We start from the raw sequence: 20591 nt of genomic DNA on the forward strand, positions 1-20591 counted from the left end.
CGGGCAGGACGGAGGCGTTTGTCCCAATTGAGACGCCGTAGAAGGGAAATATTTGACACACATTTTGTGTATAAACAGAACGGAGGACGAACATACTTAAGAGAAATTCAAACTTAAGGAAACTAAGGAAAGATTAATGCGAGAGCCGGAGAACAGGACATGTAGGTACGTAAGCTTGGTTTAAATTAATTAATCTTAATTTATGGAAATTACGAAATGTATCCCTTGACTATGCAACAAATATGCAGGCGGATGTGCCATGATTGAGCAAGAAATAGGCCTGATACGGACGCCTTTTTTGGGCATGTAACTAAGGTCACTCTTTTTTGATGTCGTTTTTATTGATATATTTTAATAATAATAATAATTGTAGTAATAATGACGGGGGAAAGAGAGGATGTGAAAATGATTGTTACTGTCGTTACCGTGGACTTGGTGTGGTAAATACTTACCGGCATTTTGGATACTTGTGCTGAATGAATAGCCCAACTCAATGCATGTGTTGTGTTGCACCAAATTAAACGATGTCTTGTGCAGAAAGTTTCAAATTATTCTCCTTACTAACCCGCATCCCCCCGGGTTTGCTGTTAAACTACACTAACCTTGGCATGTTTGCGACAGTTGTGTTTTGTTTACGTCAGCAAGTGCGGGAAGCAGTGACGTCCTTGTCAAAACTTTTTTAATTAGTTTATATGGAGAATTATAATAAAGTACATCTTTTCTATAGTTTCAGAAGGGATGAGGTTAGGCACGTCCTGTTTATTTCCAATCTGATGATTACACTCTGTTTTTATTTCAGGGTTGGTTTTCTATGTAGTAATGGAAACAAGGAGATGAAATGAATGAGCAGACAGCCACGACCAGCCACACATGACCATATTAAAAGGAGTCTACATTGGTATTTCAGGTAGGTTTCTAATGATGCCTTTATTTGTTTACATACTTATTATAAACCGATCGAGGTCAGTATGCAATAGAACCTTATCTCTGGTGGATCTATATATAAGAAATACACATATATTCAATTTTATTCTGAATTCTGTGCGAAGTGTTGCTTTTATTTCGGTTGATATTGTCTCTGCAGATCTCCCAGGCTGAATCCATGCTCTCTGATGAACTGGACTCCAAACCTGAGGTATGTTGTACCTGCAGCTGTTATTAACCCCACGTTTGAGAAACTGAACAAACCAGATCTACCACAGACATCCGCTGAAGTCAGTGTGTTAGCCGCCGAGTCACACACTGTGGGCTTAAATGCTAAGCAATGTAAATTAGAAGAATGTATGCTTACATTTGTGGATATAACTTTCCTGTTTGTGTTCCTGTGTCTTACACTGTATGCTGTACTGAAATGCAGATTCATTATTGATCTCCAGTACTGTTTAGCCAGTGTAAAGTTGTCTGTTTCAGTGTTGTGACCGTGTTTAAACCGTGTTGTTTCCCCAGTTGCTGGTCGAGTTTGTGCAGAACGCCTCAATCCCTTTGGGGCAGGGGCTGGAGGAGCCTGATCCCAAAGAGACCTGTCTCCCTCTGCTTCCGTCCACAGAGAGCTCTTTATGTAGCCAGCTGCATTTAACAGGTGAAGGTTAGACGTCTGGTGAGAATACACACACACAGACATTATTAACTTTTGAACACAGTTTTAACACTTCAAAATATAATCATTTGTAGTTAAGTCATGGTCTGTAAACATCATTTCCACACGGGCCAGTCTATGTATATATACACCTATTGCATACATTGATAGACAAGTGTTGAGTGTCAAGACCCAACTTACTCATTGCCGTACCGCTGTTGTAATGCTTTAACTGGATCAAATGCGTGTTTTGTTATCTCAATATTTGTGTCTGTCCTCCAAATCGAAACACTACTATAACTTTGTTTTGTTTGTAACTTCGTTTGACTTGCTTCTTACCAAATCTGTCTCTGTCTGTTTCCAGACACTAGTCTCAGCCACGCGGCTTCTGCCTCCCTGTCCGAGTATGAGAACGAGAGGGAGTCCCTGGTGGTGCAGCTGCAGCCGCACCGACCTGTCGCTCTCTCCCCGGCTGCCAGCCCTCCTCCAGTGCTGCATGACCTGCAACACTCAGACAGCACCTCCTTCATACTCCTCAATCTAGCCAAAGGTATCGGCGGTGCCCTGCTGGAGTACATAGGTCTATACGATCTAAATATCTCCCTAGGAAAGGCTGGCATCAATGTGAAAGTTGATGTTTGTGACCCATACGCCTCCAGATATAAATAGCCTGCCATGCATCGAAACGGAAAGATACAGGGACTGCAATCCTTAAGAGTATTCCCACTTTAAACTGCAGTTTAGATGTGAGGTGGTGATTAGTAACTCAAAAGAAATTGTAAATAGCAAGTGCTTAGAGAAGTGAAAAGCACATCTGCATGTAAACGTGACTGGAGAGGTTTCTCTGCTCTGGTGCAGGGTTGGCAGCCTCTGCAGAGCCCTTGGTGTTTGTCCAGGATGATGCGGATCATGACATCTCCACCAGTGAGAGCGCAGACGGCACCACCCCTTGGTACCTTCGGGTCCAGGAGCTGGCACACGACAGTCTGATCGCCGCTACCAGGGCCCAGTTGGCCAAGGATGCAAAGGCCAGCAACAGTGGTAACATTTTCCTAAACACCCTCTGATGACATAGGGCTGCGTCTTTGATTACATTTGTTTATTAATAGTTTTGTCCAAAATCGGAATCAGACTTTGCAACAAAACATGTGCAGGACTACACCTCAAGTGATTTTACTGTTTTGTTCTGTCCACCATGACAGTTGATCACCTCCATAGCTACCAACCGGAGGGACCCAAGAGAGAGACGTCCCCCTCAACCGAGCGCCCACACGGTGAAAAAACACTGAAGTGCACCTTTGAAGGCTGTCGACGGACCTTCACCTGGCCGGCTCACCTGAAATACCACTTGAAAACCCACAAGTATGTCCTGAAGTCTCCTGTCCTCTCTGTCACTAGATTTATGATTTCTTTCTGTGCTGTGATGGTCTTCTGTCCTGTACTGTTCCATACTAATCAGTTACGGTGTATAAACAGCCCAAGGACGTAAGAAAATAAAATGACCGACTTCCTGTCTTTACAGGAATGACCGCACTTTCAGGTGCTGTGCAGAGGGCTGTGGGAAGAGCTTCTATGTGCTGCAGAGGCTGCAGGTTCACATGAGGACACATAACGGAGAGAAACCCTTTGTCTGCAACGAGAAGGACTGTGGCAAGAAATTCACAACCGCCGGAAACTTGAAGAACCACAAGAGAACGCATACTGGTAGGTTGGGGAATGACAAGAAAGCAATCCATCTTCAAAATATCAGTCTTCAGCAGTGTTGGGTTTCTTCTATGATTTTGAAATTGTCTTTTATGTTCCTTCTCATAGGCAGGCGTTATACTTTTTTCTTTACAGAATAAATGTCAGTTTGTCGATTTTTGTATTCCTCCTGTAGGGGAGAAGCCCTTTGTGTGTGAAGCTGAAGGCTGCGAGCGCTCTTTCGCAGAGTACTCCAGTCTGCGGAAACACATGCTCGTCCACTCAGGTACAGGCAGATTATATTCAAGTTTATTTTGTGGAATTATTAGTATGATTAACAGTTTAAAAGACTCCGTGGCAGCTACAAGGCCCTGGAAGACTGATGTCTGGCGATTTGTGCTGCAGGAGAAAAGCCCCATCAGTGCAGCATCTGCGGGAAAACCTTCTCTCAGAGCGGCAGCAGGAACGTGCACATGAGGAAACGGCACAGCAACCCGGGACAGAGCAGCCAGGGCAGAGAAGGGAACACGGGTAAGAACACGCTGCATGATTATGCACATCCTCTGTAAGCTGAGCAGACTAGCAATGCTTCATGCTCATGTATATTTTGTCATCATCTCAGGGGAGACGTTGACCCACAGCAGTTTGCTGGAGGACCAGGGCCTTGCCAGTGACAGCATGGTTCCTATGACGGCCTCACGCACACTAGAAGTGGAGCCCATGGATCTGCACCACGCCATGCTCCGAGCACAAGGAGGTGATTGCCAACAGCTGTCGCTGCAGCCTAGGCCGAGACATTGTCTGCATGCTGGTTCCTAAAGTAGGGTGAAATTATAATGAAGGTCAAACTTCATCAGCAGTTACACAGAAAAGCACAAAACTGGGACGTTATTAGTGATGTAATATCTGCCACTGTATTAAGACATTCAAATTAGTGTGTGTGTGTATATATGTATACACCTCTATACATATTCTATTCGTTGTCTAAATCTGCCTCTCTCTTTTTGCCTTTTTTGAAGACCCCTCCGTAGAAAACATCTCCCCTGCATCTGTGGTGGTCCTGTCCCAACCACATGACCTAGTAGCCATGGCCACAGGAGGACATGCCTACGGGGAGGAAGTCGTGGCTTTGCTGCAGTGATGTATGTAGACTGAGGATCTCATGGTGAACAGGATGTATGAATGGCATGTGTGACATCATGACTCGTCATTTCCAGCTGTATATAGCTTTTTGTTGTTGTTTGCTTGGTCTAGGTTGGACAGAATGTATGAAGAGATCCTCTGTCGTCTCCCGTCTAGAATGTAATCATCTGTGACGAGAAAAGTGAATAGAAAGGTGTTTGCCTTCGTTTCTAAAACTGCTTTCTTAGCGGTAGAGTAACTCCTAAAATAACCAAATGTTGACAAAAAGTAGTTTGACAAATGTAAATTGTGGATATAACGAAGCTTCAGGAAAATACACCAGGGGCATCTGCCATGCTCTGTGGTCGGCTTATTTATTTATTTTTATTCAGCTCTAGGAGTTAGAGAGAGGGGATGTTTATTGGGCTGGCTCAGTGCTACACGTTAAACAAGTTTAGGATTGAACTCTCATCGTCTTTGTTAATATGGTACATAACCCAACAGGTGAAAGACTGTTCTCAAGAGAAGAAGCAAATAAAATAAACCTATATTTTTGTTTAATTATGTGAAAGTTGCCCACTGATATTTGTAGCATGGGCACAGAAGGCAAAACTTAACATGCATTCAAAATGGTAAAAACACGCACTTCCTTTATCCCCTTGAAGATTATGAAACTGTACTGTTATTATGAATAATAATAATAATAATAATGATAATAAATACTAATTTGTTTTTGTTTCTATCTTGTTTTGCATAAACATACACATTTATTATATTTCTAAATTGCCATCTATACAAACACATGCCATTACTAAAAGTATTTTCATAGTGTATTCATTAGGACTATGATTGATGCAAAGACTGAGCAGGCCTTTAAATATCGTGGGGCTATTCTCCTGTACCACTCTGTGTGATTACTGTGTTTTCGTGCTGGACGATGTACAGGCCCTCGATTTAATTAATGCTGGCAGTACACTTTGTCCTAGATATTATAGTACAAAGTGGCGGCCTCACTGCACTCTACAAACAACAATTTCTACTTCGCAGGTGACCTCCGGGAGCTTCCTTCGCTGCCAGAGTCTTGTTCCAATACTGTCGGAACTGTATATTCTGTATAAATATCCAAAGAGTATAAAAATATCTGTTTATTTGTAAGACTGGTCAGATATATCTCTGACTTGCCCACACATGTATATGTAATATTATACATAATAATGATGGAGCACAAAATGCCATGGAAAATATGTTTATTTCCTTCTGTCTAATTTACACAAACTGGGTGGTTTAGCCTTGTCCAGTGGCTGCCAAGACCTACAGCTGCTTGTGAAAGGCCATTCTGAAGGGAGGCCACCAGTCTATCACCACCGTGTGATGAATAGTCATAGGATCTCTGTGATTGTATGATTCGGACGTCCCCTGACCCAAATTTCTGCCACCGCGGGCAATTATACACACAGCAGTCCCCGCTACGCTATGTACGCAATGGCAAAAACAACAACCAGGGAAGGAATAAAACTATTTTAATAGTACAAACATTCCAATCATGTTCTATTTAAATGATTGCTACCTTTCCATTTATTCTGAAGTTGTGTATTTTAGCTAGTAGCTTAATATTGAAGTGTCAATTATATGATTATTCTCGCTAAGAATGTACTGTTATAAAATGTAATAATAAATAGTACAGGAGGCCACACCATTTAATCTATAAACACAGATCACAGAGAGATCATGGCAATTCAAGTGAATAATTGCATTTTATTTAATATATATAATATATATATATATATATATATATATATATATGGATGTATGAACATTTTTACACAACATGCCAAACAATATGATGTCTCTCAATCAATAACGAAACTCTATTTTTCATTTTTAAATTATAAAATACACATACAAATACATATTGAAATATATTATTGGAGAACTTTAAACAAATATAATCTGTAAATTACGAACTGCCAGTTTATGAACTGGATCTGCATATAATCTATCAATGTAAATCTGAAGAAAAGCTCAAGTCACATTTCCTGCTCTTTGTTTTTCTCTTTCTCCATTCCATCGTCTTACATTGCTTGGTTTTCGGGTAAACTCCCGCTCTCGGACCTGGAGGGAGAAATTCCCGGGTTGGACGTTTATAACCTCATTTTTACACTGAAGTGGATTGACTTCACATTTCCAGATCTAACTAGAACTCAGAAAAGAACCCTAGAGGCTCCTTTGAAATACCTTGGTTGGTCACTCATACTGCTCTGGTCCTCCTCATCATCCCCAAATAAAATGGGTGGTATTTCTCCAGCTGTCTCCCCCTTGCTCCGCACAAAGTGTTCATTCAGCCCAACCTGCTGCAGCGTGTCTCTGTATCGCCGCTCCGCCTCAGACTTGGCATTTCTCTGGTGGAAAAATGATTATCCAGCAGCTATGAAGTTTGAAGAAGAGTCTGAAGACTACCTAACCAGTTTCTGTTAAGACCTTTGCTTTTACTGACTTGCTAAAAAGGTTAAATATACGATATGTCTATTTCTATCCAAGACAATGATAATAAATCGCAAGATTATCAGGAACATACACACAGATCCATCCATAACAGCAGAGCGAGATCACTACCTGTGAGACCTGCTCAAACAGGTAAGGCTGGCCTTTCACGCGATTATTCATCTCCTTCAACTCTTTCCTGTATTCCTTCATCCTTTTCTGGTCAGTCTGCCTGCAATAACAACAGACAGGGCACAGAAAGGCAGATTGTATTTACGTTTGTATTTATTAAAGCTTTGGATTACTTGATTCTATAAGCAAGTGATGGTCTTTAAACAATATTAGTGTTTTTTGTTTTTTAAAGGTAATATTGCAGACTGATTGTTACCACTTTATAGGAATAATATTCAGCATCAGCCCTTTCTTGAAGCATCTTATGTGTATAGTCAGGTGCTCGGCTCACCTGTGCTGCTTTAGCTTTTCCTGGTACACCTCTTTGAGAGACTTGTGTGGGTCCATTGCTCTAGCTCGAGTGTTCACATTTTTTTTCATTGCTTCAGACTGTAGTCTGTGCTGTTTCATCCAACCCGCACTCTCTCTCTCCTTGTTATCCTTTTCTTCCAGCGAGTTTCTGAGGAATGAGAATTAAGGATGAAGGGAAGCTCGGGTTTAATTTAATCGGACCCTAAGAATATGAAAATTGAATTTCCTCGATCTTCATAATTGCATGCAAGCATGATTATCACAGCATTATCTCTTTGAGTAGAATTTATCTTGCAAGGGAATTGTCAGGATAGATAACTTGGTAGTCTGAGCTGGGATAGAGAGCAATCCAGAGAAGGTGATTACCTGATAGCGGCTCGACGCTGCCTCTCGGCATCTGTGGTGTAAACAGGGAGAGTGTTCGTAGAAAGTGAGAGGATGCCACTAAAGGACTGACTTCTCTTCAAATGTGTCCTGCTCACAGACCTTTGTTCCTAATAGATTAAAGCAAATTATTACAAATGAAAGAGATGTGAGAGGTTCGGTTAAAACAAATGTATGTATTTGTCATTGGACTCACCTGGGGGGTGGGGGGTGTTTTCCGGCTCTGCCTCGGGGGCAGGTGAGAAGTGCGCAGCTGGAAGGGCTGACACCTCGTCACGTCTTTCCTCTCCGCCCTCTTCAGTGCCTCCCTCTGGAAGGCCTGGTACAGCCGCTCAAAGTCGGGAACCTGGGTGTTGGTGTGCGGTCGGAAGGTGGGCTTCTGATCCAGGAATCCCAGGGCCTCTCTTCTCATCCGCTGGCCGCTGCTGCTCTCCGGGTCTTTCCTCTGGGGTTTGAGCGCAATGGGTGCAGAGGAGGTTTTCAGCAGGTCAGCGGCTCGCATCTGAATACGAATCTTTCTGTAGAGTTCGTCCTCTAAAGGGGGGATATTTTAATGCAGGCTGCTTTGTTAGAGGGCATTTTTAACTCTCAGGTATTGCTTATCACGTACATGGATTTAATTTGCTTTATCCAGCATCACTTCCTTCATGTCACAGCTGAAGCTCTAAGTTCTTAACATTTCATTACCTTTCAAATGCTCACTGACACCTGGGTCCTGGACAGCCTTGGGGATTTTCTTCTTCTCAGCTGGTTTCGACTTCTCCTCCAGCAGGACCGGGTTGCTGCTCTTCAGCTGCTGCTTCAACTCTTCCTTCTTCTTCTCCACTCTCTCCACAAAGCTGAAGGGTTTCTGCATGGAGAGGAGGAAGTCTTTCCTCTGCTGCAGGCTGGTCCTCCTGAGCCGCTCGCCCGCCTCCGTGATGTCCTGGTACAGGGGCAGGAAGACGTGGGCCGGGACAGGGGCGGCACGGAACTGCTTCTGACACTCGGCCTCCTCGGCTTCACTCTTCTCTGACAGCTTCTTCTCCAGGTCCTGGGAAACTCTGGATCTGAACAGCTGAGATCTTCTCTGGCCTTCCTTGAGGGTCATGCCGAAGGGCTTGGGGACTGTCCTGCTTGGTGCCCAGGCAGCTGAGATGCCGACAGGCCTCTCAGATCCTTTAAGCTGTGGAGAGACACCTTCCTCCTGAGAGTTGAGGTCACTCAAGGAGCAAGATCTCCTCAGGCTCTCGTACCTAGAGTGAATGTCACAAGTTGATATTTAACCTGCTTAAGAGAGGGAGTAAGTGATTGACATAAATACAATCTTATTTCTTGGATCAGAAACTACAGTATACTATTTTTGTGAGCAGTTATATTTAGTTTAAAGCATTAATGCTTCAGTACTTTTTTACAATTACAACATTTATGTATGAATAACAACTAATAATGCATTATTTTAGACTTTAGGCTGTACCAATTGATACAGAACCCTAGCATTAAACTCGTACAGTGTTCTCCTTATCGTTGTGAACATCTGGAGAAAACCTATTCACCTCGATGCACATGCTTTGCTGGAGGCAGTCTGTACATTTTGCCTCCCATTGGTACTGAAGATCTCTTCAATGTTATCCTCCTGTTTTGTCTTCCTGTTATCGCTTGCAGAAAGCAGGGAGTCCTGCAGCATCCTTTGCTCCAGTTGCTCCTGGTATAGCCTGCCGGTCTGCAGCAGCTTGTGTGTGTGCGCCTCCTTCAGAGTCTGCAGTCTGTGGTAGAAGTGCAGCTCTGACCCCGCAGGGCCCCCGTCCTGCTCTAGGAAGGCCAGCAGCTGGTCCGTATCCCTTCGATTGAGCCTGCTGTGTGCCACCTCTCCATCAGAGACCGAGTCGTCTCTGGGGGGGAAGCCCTGCAATGGACAATACTTCATATTCAGACTATCTATAAGGAGTTTGGGTGTAAAATGGGCCACTACTATTTAAACACAAAATAACATGATAGTGAGATATTGCAAGCGAGCTTAAAATAAATGATCAGTACTTCTGCATGGTGTCTCTGTTCCTATGCAGTTATGATGTTATTGTTATTGTTACTTTATTTACATCATGTATTTGTCATATTCTGTCTGCAGCTTCGGACTCAGTATGCATCCATGTAAACATCCATTCAAATTATGCAAGCCACGTCTGACCTGTAATGTTATACCTATATACTATTAAGTAATTAAATCGGATTAAATTCAGAAGTGCATTTAAATATTTCGATATTTATACTTCCCATCGCACATGCGTGAGGCGGCGTGGGCTCGGTTACCATGGCAACACTAACCAAGCTCTCTGTGCCGTCACAAAGCAGATCGGACTCCGGAAATGAGATCATTCTCTTTATTAGAAATCAATACATCGATCGAAGCTGGTTTTAACGTGAAATCAATTGCACAGAGATCAAGTGTAAAGGAGAAACAACCTGGCGCTGCCGAGAGCCTGTGCACTGTGTCGAAGCTCCTTCTTCACTGCGGACAGCTGCAGGAACCTGCCCATCGCTAGAGGAGGCCATGTTTTCTGCCTCGTTAAAAAACGACATGGTGTGGGATGCGGGCATCGTCCTTCCAATATTGCATTTTAATTACAACCAATATACAGGCTGCTATGCTTAGCAGGAGCCCTATCTCCAGCCCAGACTCCCGTCTCTGACGCACACCCCACCCTCCCGCGGTGATTGGCTGCAGGGCTGTTATCTGTCCAGCCCGCCCGTTTCTCCCAGTCACATGTACAATGTTATTAACTGGTAAAAGAGCGTCTGTGCCCATTTAAACAGTCTTCTATTGAAAGTATATGCTACATAGAACTATGCTCTCTATATATTGATGTATTTGCATTTGTACGCAGGCACCACATCTCACATAAAACTCACTAATTTCACTTATTTCACTAATACATTCCTTGTTTGTGTATTTTTTACATGTCATGCTTAAACATTTCGGTAGCGTCTGCTATTTCATCGCTTCCTCTTCTTCCGAATGTTAGTTACACGGGAAGCGTTCCTTCCGGGATTATGAGACAAAAACGCATTCGAAATCGTGCGTCGTTTAGTTTCCTCCCATGTATTTTGAGTGCACTATATTTTTTAAGTTTTTTGATAAATGTATGTAGCATATACAATACTAACATGTTTGGATGCCATGCACGTACTGCGCCCCTAATTTTATAGCAATATCCGACCTTTAACACGAACCACCACAGGCTTGTCGGAAATAGACGAATCATTCCGAGGACTACCGAAGCGAGGACGCCATGTTGGTTATTTTGGAATGTGTGAATGCGGTTTCGTCCTATAAAGCAATGCCGTGTGGTGCCTCAGGAGAGGAGCAGTGAGTAGGACACACCTGAAAGCGCGTTTTTCGCCCACTGTTATTTTGCATTTAATTGTTTCTATACAAAAGCCAGTTTCCTGCGTTTTGGAAGCATAATATATCGCGTCGAAACCTAGTTAACAGCAGTGGGATGCATTGTCTGACAAGAGCTACATTGGTTTTACAAAGCGGGTGTAGGCGCTATACAGCTGTGACCTGTTTAAATGGGGTGCGCATCCTGAGCAGGGGGTTCAGAAACTCGGGGTACAACAAACAGCGGGGGCAGCCCAGCAATGGAGCCACAAGCGGCAGCACTGGCGACAATGACCTCTATGACGTCATCATTTCGGGAGGGGGAATGGTTGGGACAGCCATGGCTTGTTCTTTGGGTAAGCATTTGTATTATTTACTTCTCAGCAGAGCATTTGTAGTAAAGTACCTTTGCTAAACTGTTCCACAGTCATGTAATGTGACTACAGTGTCTGATTGTCTGCTGTTGACAGAAATGTGCCATTTTGTTTCCTGAGCAGGGTTTGATCCCAATTTAGAAGGGAAGAAGGTCCTCCTGTTAGAAGCCGGCCACAAGAAAGTGATTGACAAAGTCCCGGAGACCTACAGTACCAGGGTCAGTTCCATCAGCCCAGGGTCAGCAACACTTCTCAGCGGTACGGAAAGCAGTGGGCATGTACAGAGAAACTTGTGTATCTGCATTTGGACTATATATATATATATATATATATATATATATATATGTAGGTAAAGGAGGCTATTCCCAAGGACTATCATGAGATCAGGAGATCATGGTGATCAGTGACTAACTTGTATTATATATATGTAGTGTTTGCATGTGTGTAGATCCTGAAAAGCCTTTTCTTCGTACCCCCAGTTGCTACAAAAATCCACACAAAATCTAACTATACAACCACTAATCTAAGCAGATCCTGTTTACGATCTGCTTCCGTTTGTAGTTTTACAGTGTTTTACAGTTTCTGATATCTAGTCTAGATCAATTGACTATTATGCCACATAGATCAGGGTTGTTTGCTGCATCCTGTTGCTAAAATATCTCCTTTCCTGTCCTCTCCATTAGGTATTGGCGCCTGGGAGCACATCCTCCATATGAGATGTAAGCCATTTAAAAGGATGCAGGTGAGACTGTTACTTGAGTTAGTGTTCTGACACTAGTTACTTTTATCACCGTTCAGTAAGGTGCCTTCATATTAATCTAATAGTATAACAACATTTCTTGAAGGTCACTTAGTTTAATATGATTTTACATTCTACTTAAATTTTTAACATCACATTATGTCAATAAGAGCAGAATTTAAAACCCTTGCTGTACGCGTTCATTCACACAAGGACGGGGCTTCCTGAAACTAGTTGTATCTAATGTATTAATTAAACAAATGAGTGCTTTTGTTTAAGGAGAGCAGATGAAGAGAATTCAGCTTTATTATTATTATTATTATTATTATTAGTCTGCATCTGAGAACTGCTATTATTGATACCTGCTATTACTACAGCTTCTAACCTACTTTGTTTTACAAGCTATTCCTCTTGCACACTTCTTCTTACCTAAATTATACAGTACTGCTACTGCTTTGATTGCAAACTATCACTGATATTAAGCTGCTTACTAGCATACAATAATACATATGCAATCATATATCATGCAAAGTACATGCACGGTCACATGCAGACAAACTTTCTTCAGATACTTACAATTATAGTTATTTCTCTCCAAGCGTGTTCCCCAGGCTGAGGTTTTGTTAGATCGTAATTAGGGACAGTGGAAATCCAATAATAATACGTTTGTATGAGGCTAATCACTCTGAATATATAAAAATACTGTCGTTATCTGATTGTCTATCACTGCAAAATTGCTTCAGAGAATCTTTAACAGGAAGGTGGTTTGCGTAACATGCGTAAGATTGGATGTAATTAACTTTTGGCAACAAATCTTTTTTTAAATATTAAAAATGAAGTTTACTGGGATGATGTGGGATTTAGATTTTTTATTAGCAGGAAGAGACTGTTCTTATGCTGCTAGCTTGTTTGCTGGATTTATTTTTATTTAAAAGGAGGTGTTTTGGAAATCATATTGATGCTCAATCAAAGAGAAGAAAATAAATATCTTGGCCTGTAGTTCAATGTTTTCACATCTCTCTCCCTAAATCTACATGAGAACATTGTGTAATTTTCCAGCAGAAAGTACTAAGTGTTCACAATGGAAAGCAATCGCATTGGTGGCTGAACTGAACATTGTATGCATTCTGTGGTCGCATTTATGAAACATCAGTAGCTGTATAAGTGCTTGGGTGCCAATGTGTAGCAGGGAGAAATACATTTAAAATTACGACTAAAGGCCTCGGTCCTTCGATCGCTGAAGTATGGGCTCACAAGGCTGCAGCTAAGTGCTTCTGTATTATTAATCTATTTAATAAATCAATAGATCATTTTAAAATAGGTCTTTGTCCCATTCTTCTAATTATAAATTCATGTGAAAAACAGGAAAAAAAGATTAAAGTGAAGGGTACTGCAGATGTCAGCAGGAAAATGACCATGGTTTACAGCTGTGGCCATAATGTGGCCTTTCCTTTAAGATGTGGCCTTTTTGTACCAAATAAGAAACCCTGTGGTTACTGTTATGGTCAGGGATGTCATCGTAAAATGCCGTATCGTGATATACCTCTCCCATAATATCTCGACCACAGATTTTTTTTCTTTACTTACGGTGGTTTCTTTAATGACAGTATACTGTGGTATTGTAGCCCTTAAAACTCCCAGAAGGCTGGCAGAATAATGTGTAGTTATCATCCCAGAGCACCATGCCAGCAGGGCATCCCTTCTTCTGAACCCAACTTAAAAAAAGGGAAAAGAATAAACCGGGAAAACTAGGAGCCATATATCCTAACCTAGTCGCATTATAAATAAATAAATCTGCCATTTTTTTTCTTTAAGCTATTTCTAAGTGTTCCATCACATTCCAGTGGTTTTTGAAAATTAAATAAATAAATATATATATATATACTCTCTCACACAACCGTTTTTTTGAAAATATAAACTTTTTAAAGAGTTTTTTTAATGAGTAGCAACAGTGACACCTAGCAACTAGTTGCATATCAACAGGAGTTTTGTTTTTCACAGGCAGCGTAGTACCATGACCCCTGAGCTGTTCGGCAGATAGGACTATGCTCCAGGAGACTGCAGTCCTTAAATGTCTTAAATTCAGTAATTCTGGAGCAATATAAGCATGCAATACTCCTATTTATACAAGAGCCTAACCTCTCCTCCTGCCTGATACGTTGACAAACCTGGAGGAGTCATGTCCACTAGGTACAGCCTGAAGATGAATTTATGGCAAAAATAAAAATATGCCTCCCAGAAAAATATATTGATATAAACATTACACTGCCACCTGAAATTGAGCACATTTCTAAGCTCCAGCATATTTGTTCCTTGAGTCCAAGGGGGAATTGACCTAAGAAATGAAAGTTCAGGCAACATACATGCATGTCTCTGTGTAACGAGGTTTATGTGGGATTCCATAAGGGAGAGACCATACAATCTGAGAGAAGAATTGGATTATAAAACCCTGAATCTCTCTCTTTTGATGTAGGTGTGGGATGCCTGTTCAGATGCCATGATCACTTTTGAGAAGGACAATTTTGAAGATGAAATGGGATACGTTGTAGAGAACGATGTTGTCATTGCTGCTCTGACACGACAGCTCGAATCTCTGTCTGGTAGGTACTGAGTGAGGAATGGTTCCGGTATTTGTCTGTTCATAACGATCTCAATGTGTCCATGCTGTAATTTGTCTCCTGAACACTGTTTTGAAGCAGTTAAAGTTGTTCGGTTGCATGCCAAATGGAAACCATACCTGGTTCTGTTTTTTCCCCCTCAGTGTAGCAAAGTATCTTCCCTTAGTCCCTTTATTTGTGTCTGAAATATTTATTTGTTCTTTCTCAGTGTCGGTTTATGAGCTCCACTTTTACTTTTGGACGCATCTCTGTTTTTCCTGCGAATCCCAAAGTCACACAGCCACACATTTCCTTTGGGTAACCCAAGCAAGGGTAAAAAAAGTTGACTTGTGACACAACACGTGTCATGCTCCACTGACCTACTTTATACGGCCATGTGCTTTATGGTTCCTCTAAGGATGCTCCACTGCTGACAGTCAAACAAAAATCAAACAACCATTATTGTTCAAAATGAACCACTCCCTTGTGTTGTAAATGTTCTTTGTTTTTTTGTTTTTTGCTTGAAAGAGTATTTGAAGATGTTGCAGTGACCTTTAAATATAGCTTTTTATTTCTGTGCAAATGAGATTGTGATGCAGCTTTCTCTCCATTTGTTCTTATTTTCCTAATGAGAACACAAGGAGGTTTTTAGTTTTATCCCAATCACACTAACATGATCAGTACAGCTAATGTCCTCTCCTGGAAGGGATTTAATCAAAGGTAGCATTGTAGTGGCACTATAGGGGATACATCTTTTTATGTTAAACTACTAGACAATGAAACTCTTCAATAAAAAAAATTGCCCTTTTGTAAACGTGCCATGCTGACCCCAAAATGATATGGCATGGTTGACTGGTAGATAAACACTATTAGTTTTGCCATGTGGTTAGCCAAGCCCATTAAGTGAATCGTCAATCTCAGCTTGGCAGCTGTGTTCTGGTAGGCGGAAAGCCAGTGGTGTTTTACGAGGTGGTTTGCAGATCTGCACTTTTACTCACAGCCAGGCCCCGGATTCTGGGAATTTATGGAGAGCCTGGATGGGTGTGTGAAATGATGTTGCATGTGAGAGATACTGTACTTCACCCTTGCATCCGATGCTGTTCGGTGCTGTGTCAGGAGGTGACTCCTCTCTCTCCCCCCCTCAGATCAAGTGAAGGTTCAGTACCGGAGCAGGGTTGTCAAGTACACCTGGCCGCGCCCCTTCCAAGCACCCGATGCCATTCCCTGGGTGCAGGTGGAGCTGGCAAGTGGGCAGAAGTTGCAGACCAAACTACTGGTTAGTGGGACATTACCAGTGCATATCTATGAACAGGAAAGAGAAATACAGGCTCGCCAATGTTTTGTAGTACATTCTATCCTAATCTGTGCACTTGAAGGTCTTTTGTTTATCAGCAAATTATTATTATAATGCCATCTGTCTTTTATAAACATTTTATGTGGCCAGAATTGTTTTCCTGGCAACCATTGCCTTTTGAGAAACCATTGAGAGACGCTTGAGTGAAAGGTCAATCATCCGTTTTCTAAAAAGAGATGCTAGCTGACAGACTCGCTCGGCCAAGCTTCTGCTGAATGCCTGTCGTGTTGTTCTCGCCGGGATCCTTATTGGCTGTTTCACAGATCGGGGCTGACGGGCCGAATTCCATGGTGAGAAGCGAAGCAGGAATCCCCACTGTCAAGTGGAATTACAACCAGTCCGCTGTAGTGGCCGTGCTGAGTCTGTCTGAGGTAAGTGGTCAGTGGTTTGAGTTCGGTATTGATGAATTGCAGAAGCTCCAGTGAAATCTATCTCTGGTCGGAGTGTTCGCTGGAGAGGAGAATCCCTAAGCAGCTGGATTACAGAGAGGACGCATGTGTAGGACATCCAAGTGAATTGTTCTTCATTTTGTGTTGCATAAAGCCAAGTCTATTCCTGGGCAGTCTGTGAATCACTGTGTAAGGGTACTGAGAGTGCAAGTCCTTCAGTGGCTGGGCACAACCACCACAGTGGAGGAGTTTATACTGAAATCATTAATGACGCGTTTCTTTCACCTGTCGTTTTTTTAATTAGCCCACAGAAAACAATGTTGCATGGCAAAGATTCCTTCCAACTGGACCAATTGCAATGCTTCCAGTAAGTCCCTATTATGTTGACCTTTGCTTTATCTCTTGTATCCTAATCATGGCTCAAATATTGTATAATAATGCATAAGTATTTCATTTTGGGAATCTGATTGCATAACTGACAACATTTAAGTATTTCGACCATTAATGTGAATGCCACCCTGCTGCAATTCACTTTGTTTCATGCAGTAATAAAATATCTGAATGCATATTGCTGTGGCGTGTTCTTTTAGATATTAAAACTGTTTCCATGCAACCATGTTCCATTAAAAATTGCAAGAAGGCTCTGGGCGAGTGTTTAGCTTTGATCTTTTCTCCTCTGCGAAATTTATCAGACAATGAAAGGCAGTTTTATAGATTAAAGGCCGTGTCTCTATGCAACGGAGTTTCATTAAAACTTGAAAGACCTGCCCGTTTAATTTTGCTATTATTCTCCCCGTCTGTGAAAGTTATCAGACAACGAGAGCTCGTTGGTGTGGTCGACCAGCCACCAGCACGCAGAGGAGCTGCTCGGCTTGGATGACGAGACTTTTCTTGACGCAATCAACTCTGCGTTTGTAAGTCTGCCTGTGCGTGGCCGACTCCTACTGACAGAGAGCCTCCTGCGCTGATCTAATGTGTTTTGCCAGTGTCTCGACTGACGTGATTTATTTGCCAGTTACTGCTCAGACGGCAACTCGCCCTCACCCCCTTGACATGCAGCACGTTTGTGGATTAGATTACTCTCTCGTGTGGCAGAGCTGCATTCTCCTTTATCTCTATGCTTTCCCTTTTTCCTTGGGGCAGCCTCTCACATACACACTTTTATCTTAGTCCAGCTATACAGGCCTCTGATTGACATTAATCCTCAGGTTTTTAAATCTCTGTGCTCTACAGTCTGTGCATAAATCCAGTGACTTTGTTGGGCATTGAGTTCAAATCCTGATGCGTTTAGCGCTGGTTAGTTTAATATGGTCTGTGGCGTGATGGTAACCAGAATTAGGCTGAGGTATGTGTTTGAACTAAATCTGTAGTCATTAAAACACCCGGCCAAGTCTTTTTCTTCTTTTCTTAATTAGCACATTTCTCGCCTGTTGCTAACTGAACTGAGCAGTTTTAAAACTTTGGCTCTTGCACATTAAGTAATTGACAAGAGGGGGGAAAAACATCTATTTTATACATGTTAAGTCATTGTGGTCTATGGAATTCACTGTCAGCAATCTTCCCTCTCCTCGTTTTTTCTACTCTGCAGTGGAGCAACGAGAACCACTCAGAGCTGCTTGAGACGGCTGGCACCCTGTTCAGATCTGCCCTGTCCTTCCTGATGCCCTCGGGAACCTCGGCCCGGCAGCTGCCCCCCAGCGTCTCTGGGATCGGACCCAATAGCAGGGCCATGTTCCCCCTGGGCATGGGGCATGCCTCCGAGTACATGAGGCACAGAGTGGCACTCATTGGGTACGTACTGTGCGTTCGCTGGTTAGCCCAGTAGCTGCATAGTCTTAACACTCATGGATGACTGCAAAATCAAGATGCAATTGCTAGACCTTCAGCTTCAGTCTTGAAATGTGTAGTGAGAACTTCCTGTGCACATTTATAGACGGTTCTGTCCAGCTGTGGCTTGAATGTAGTATAGAAAGGTAAATAAATGCAGTACCTGGGACCTCCTTTCCACAGCCTCCCCAGTGAAGGTTTCCCCAGTGCACCTCTGCCTCCCCTGCCTCCCAGGCCTTTATGAATGTGTCTCTAAGCCAGGACGGCAAACTTCTGTTCAAGTTTCTTTTTTTTCGTGATATGTTAATATGCGCTTTATGAGCTTTTTAATTGGATTTTGTTATTGCTGTCTTGGTGTTACTGTGGCAGCCTTAATAACAGCATGTTGTGTGTGCACTGTGCTTGGCAATTGTCCTCTTCCAGCGGACTGCAGTAAATAAGTATACATTTCTACTGGCCACACTCTCAGTCAAGGCTTTGATATGCCGGCCTTTACCAATGCCGTTTTTGTTTTAACTTTATATTCAAAAGACAACCTGTCTAGATCACAAGATGTTACCACTTGAATGCTATAATACAGAAAAGTGCTCTATAATATACTGTCTTGTGTTTAATGTTAAATGTAGGATGTAGCTTGTAAAATGCAGAGGTGTCGAATGTGTCAGACGGTCAGTGAACCGGCGCCTGTGTGTTTTGCAGAGACGCTGCCCATAGAGTGCACCCCTTAGCTGGGCAGGGAGTCAACCTGGGCTTCGGGGATGTGGCCTGCCTCACACGGCTGCTCAGCCAAGCGGCCTTCGATGGGAAGGATGTAGGTAAGCAGTGGGAATGGTGGTCAGTGGCCAAGCAGTTTTTATAAAGGAATGGTACAGATTTTTCTTTCTTGGAGACCCCTTAATGTTGGTGAGGGTAAAGCTGAATTTAAACAGTGTCTTCTCCTATGTAGAGTGCCAGCTCTCATTTTGGGATCTTGCCTGGACTGGCTTGCGTTGTGTTTTGGGAATTTGTTTAAAAAAGCAAGACGGCAGCTCCCATCAGTGCAGTCCGATGCTAGTGTCCCTGTGGCCTCCTCTGACAGTTCCTCTTCTGCTGTTTTCTTTCCTTCAGGATCTACCCAGCACCTCCTGGAGTACGAGACCGAGCGTCAGAGACACAACCTGCCCATGATGGCGGCCATCGACCTCATGAAGCGCCTGTACTCCACCAACACGGCGCCCCTCGTCCTGCTGCGCACACTCGGCCTGCAGGCCACCAATGCCGTTCCGCCTGTGAAAGTACGCTGTGGTCGTGCTGATTACACGCTTTCCCTTTCCCAAATGTATATAATTTACCAGGCCATTGTATGGTCATGAACTATGGGATGTCTATGTTTAGTATCAAATGTCCTGTTCCCGAAATTGTGTGGGTGGGGTGTGTTCCTCACCCCACAACGTGTACCCCAGTGCTGGCACGTGTTTGCGCGCACATTGTGTAGCTCGGTTCTTGATATATGGCTCCATTCCCTACCAACTATACGCAACCTAGAAGTTAGTGGAATGAGGTGTAAAGGCCTAGTGCCATAAGCCACATCTTGGAGGAAACCAAGACTAATTTAAATTGCAGGTTCTGTTCCTCAACAAACGATACCATTAACATCTCTCAATTTGACAAGATACCTTTAAAAAAAGCATGAAGACCAGCATGGTACAGGCACTGTGAAGCTTCCTTCCGATTGAATCGAGGGACATGTTTTGACCTTCTTTCTTGGGGTTTTGTAGCATGACCGTCTGTTATCCAGATGTTCGTTGGTTTTACATCCAGACCAGTGTATACAAACCATCGCAACGAATCTCGCAGTGTGTTTCGCATTGTAAAATACTAACACAATGTTCTTTGCTCGTCTTCTCAGGAACAGATCATCGCCTTCGCCAGCAAGTGACCGAGAACTTTCGAAGTGGCCTTCCTGCTGAATCTGTAAGTGGGGTGTTCAGAAGAATGGTTTCATTGCTCCTCTGCTGCGTCTTACAGTGGCTTACGGACTGTAAAGTATATAAATTGCACTGTTTGTAAATTAATAAAGCTCTATTTTAAGCCTGTATTGATCGTACAGAACATTGGGGGAGTTTATTTTGTCTCTGGATATCTGGATGTGCCATTCATGTTGGGCGGAGAAAGGATTGTTAGCAGCAGTTCTGTGTCTCACTGTTGATCTGTATAAGTCCCACAGCCTCCATGCACTCCG

The 20591-nt window shown here is 42.8% G+C and overlaps 3 protein-coding genes across 8 annotated transcripts; 2 read left to right on the top strand and 1 right to left on the bottom strand.

Moving 5' to 3' along the window:
• Nucleotides 1–22: 22 nt before the first annotated feature.
• On the top strand, nucleotides 23–6006 carry znf410 (zinc finger protein 410). 3 transcript variants are annotated; one of them, XM_066695038.1, is made up of 13 exons: nucleotides 23–165; nucleotides 800–907; nucleotides 1085–1135; nucleotides 1447–1579; nucleotides 1941–2126; nucleotides 2435–2617; nucleotides 2779–2938; nucleotides 3099–3280; nucleotides 3456–3545; nucleotides 3665–3790; nucleotides 3882–4016; nucleotides 4279–4401; nucleotides 5429–6006. In XM_066695038.1, exons 3-12 carry the CDS (start codon nucleotides 1103–1105, stop codon nucleotides 4398–4400), a joined length of 1350 nt encoding a protein of 449 aa, XP_066551135.1. In that variant the 5' UTR covers nucleotides 23–165; nucleotides 800–907; nucleotides 1085–1102; the 3' UTR covers nucleotide 4401; nucleotides 5429–6006. The 3 variants fall into 3 exon arrangements, with proteins under 3 accessions (XP_066551135.1, XP_066551134.1, XP_066551136.1); XM_066695037.1 differs by lacking the exon at nucleotides 5429–6006 and having other exon boundaries at nucleotides 4279–5123; XM_066695039.1 differs by lacking the exon at nucleotides 5429–6006 and having other exon boundaries at nucleotides 24–161; nucleotides 4279–5123.
• A 173-nt stretch (nucleotides 6007–6179) lies between these two features.
• fam161b (FAM161 centrosomal protein B) lies at nucleotides 6180–10591 on the bottom strand. 2 transcript variants are annotated; one of them, XM_066695030.1, is made up of 9 exons: nucleotides 10172–10578; nucleotides 9265–9614; nucleotides 8417–8964; nucleotides 7926–8263; nucleotides 7712–7839; nucleotides 7326–7493; nucleotides 6995–7094; nucleotides 6617–6780; nucleotides 6180–6493 (listed from the first exon to the last, which is right to left on the bottom strand). In XM_066695030.1, the coding sequence occupies exons 1-9, from the start codon at nucleotides 10304–10306 to the stop codon at nucleotides 6454–6456; spliced, it is 1971 nt and encodes a 656-aa protein (XP_066551127.1). In that variant the 5' UTR covers nucleotides 10307–10578; the 3' UTR covers nucleotides 6180–6453. The 2 variants fall into 2 exon arrangements, with proteins under 2 accessions (XP_066551127.1, XP_066551128.1); XM_066695031.1 differs by lacking the exons at nucleotides 6617–6780; nucleotides 6995–7094 and having other exon boundaries at nucleotides 10172–10591.
• A 375-nt stretch (nucleotides 10592–10966) lies between these two features.
• On the top strand, nucleotides 10967–20445 carry coq6 (coenzyme Q6 monooxygenase). Of its 3 annotated transcripts, none has more exons than XM_066695034.1 (12): nucleotides 10968–11446; nucleotides 11588–11722; nucleotides 12148–12206; nucleotides 14677–14803; nucleotides 15946–16076; nucleotides 16418–16525; nucleotides 16848–16910; nucleotides 17350–17469; nucleotides 18132–18334; nucleotides 19070–19185; nucleotides 19478–19644; nucleotides 20259–20445. In XM_066695034.1, exons 1-12 carry the CDS (start codon nucleotides 11209–11211, stop codon nucleotides 20286–20288), a joined length of 1497 nt encoding a protein of 498 aa, XP_066551131.1. In that variant the 5' UTR covers nucleotides 10968–11208; the 3' UTR covers nucleotides 20289–20445. The 3 variants fall into 3 exon arrangements, with proteins under 3 accessions (XP_066551133.1, XP_066551131.1, XP_066551132.1); XM_066695035.1 differs by having other exon boundaries at nucleotides 10973–11446; nucleotides 17350–17457; XM_066695036.1 differs by lacking the exon at nucleotides 17350–17469 and having other exon boundaries at nucleotides 10967–11446.
• Nucleotides 20446–20591: the final 146 nt, after the last annotated feature.

The sequence above is a fragment of the Amia ocellicauda genome, chromosome 21, assembly GCF_036373705.1.
Source record: "Amia ocellicauda isolate fAmiCal2 chromosome 21, fAmiCal2.hap1, whole genome shotgun sequence".
NCBI lineage: Eukaryota > Metazoa > Chordata > Actinopteri > Amiiformes > Amiidae > Amia > Amia ocellicauda.

Excerpts from the sequence above, each read along its gene's own strand:
- fam161b (XM_066695030.1), bottom strand. The coding sequence starts at position 10,306 with ATGCCCGCATCCCACACCATGTCGTTTTTTAACGAGGCAGAAAACATG. Across the intron at positions 7,494-7,711 it reads CAGCGTCGAGCCGCTATCAG|AAACTCGCTGGAAGAAAAGG; the intron begins GTAATCACCTTC and ends CTCATTCCTCAG. Across the intron at positions 6,494-6,616 it reads AGTATGAGTGACCAACCAAG|GTCCGAGAGCGGGAGTTTAC; the intron begins GTATTTCAAAGG and ends TTCTCCCTCCAG.
- coq6 (XM_066695034.1), top strand. The coding sequence starts at position 11,209 with ATGCATTGTCTGACAAGAGCTACATTGGTTTTACAAAGCGGGTGTAGG. Across the intron at positions 16,077-16,417 it reads AGTTGCAGACCAAACTACTG|ATCGGGGCTGACGGGCCGAA; the intron begins GTTAGTGGGACA and ends GCTGTTTCACAG. Across the intron at positions 19,645-20,258 it reads ATGCCGTTCCGCCTGTGAAA|GAACAGATCATCGCCTTCGC; the intron begins GTACGCTGTGGT and ends TCGTCTTCTCAG.
- znf410 (XM_066695038.1), top strand. The coding sequence starts at position 1,103 with ATGCTCTCTGATGAACTGGACTCCAAACCTGAG. Across the intron at positions 1,580-1,940 it reads TAGCCAGCTGCATTTAACAG|ACACTAGTCTCAGCCACGCG; the intron begins GTGAAGGTTAGA and ends GTCTGTTTCCAG. Across the intron at positions 2,127-2,434 it reads ACTCCTCAATCTAGCCAAAG|GGTTGGCAGCCTCTGCAGAG; the intron begins GTATCGGCGGTG and ends GCTCTGGTGCAG.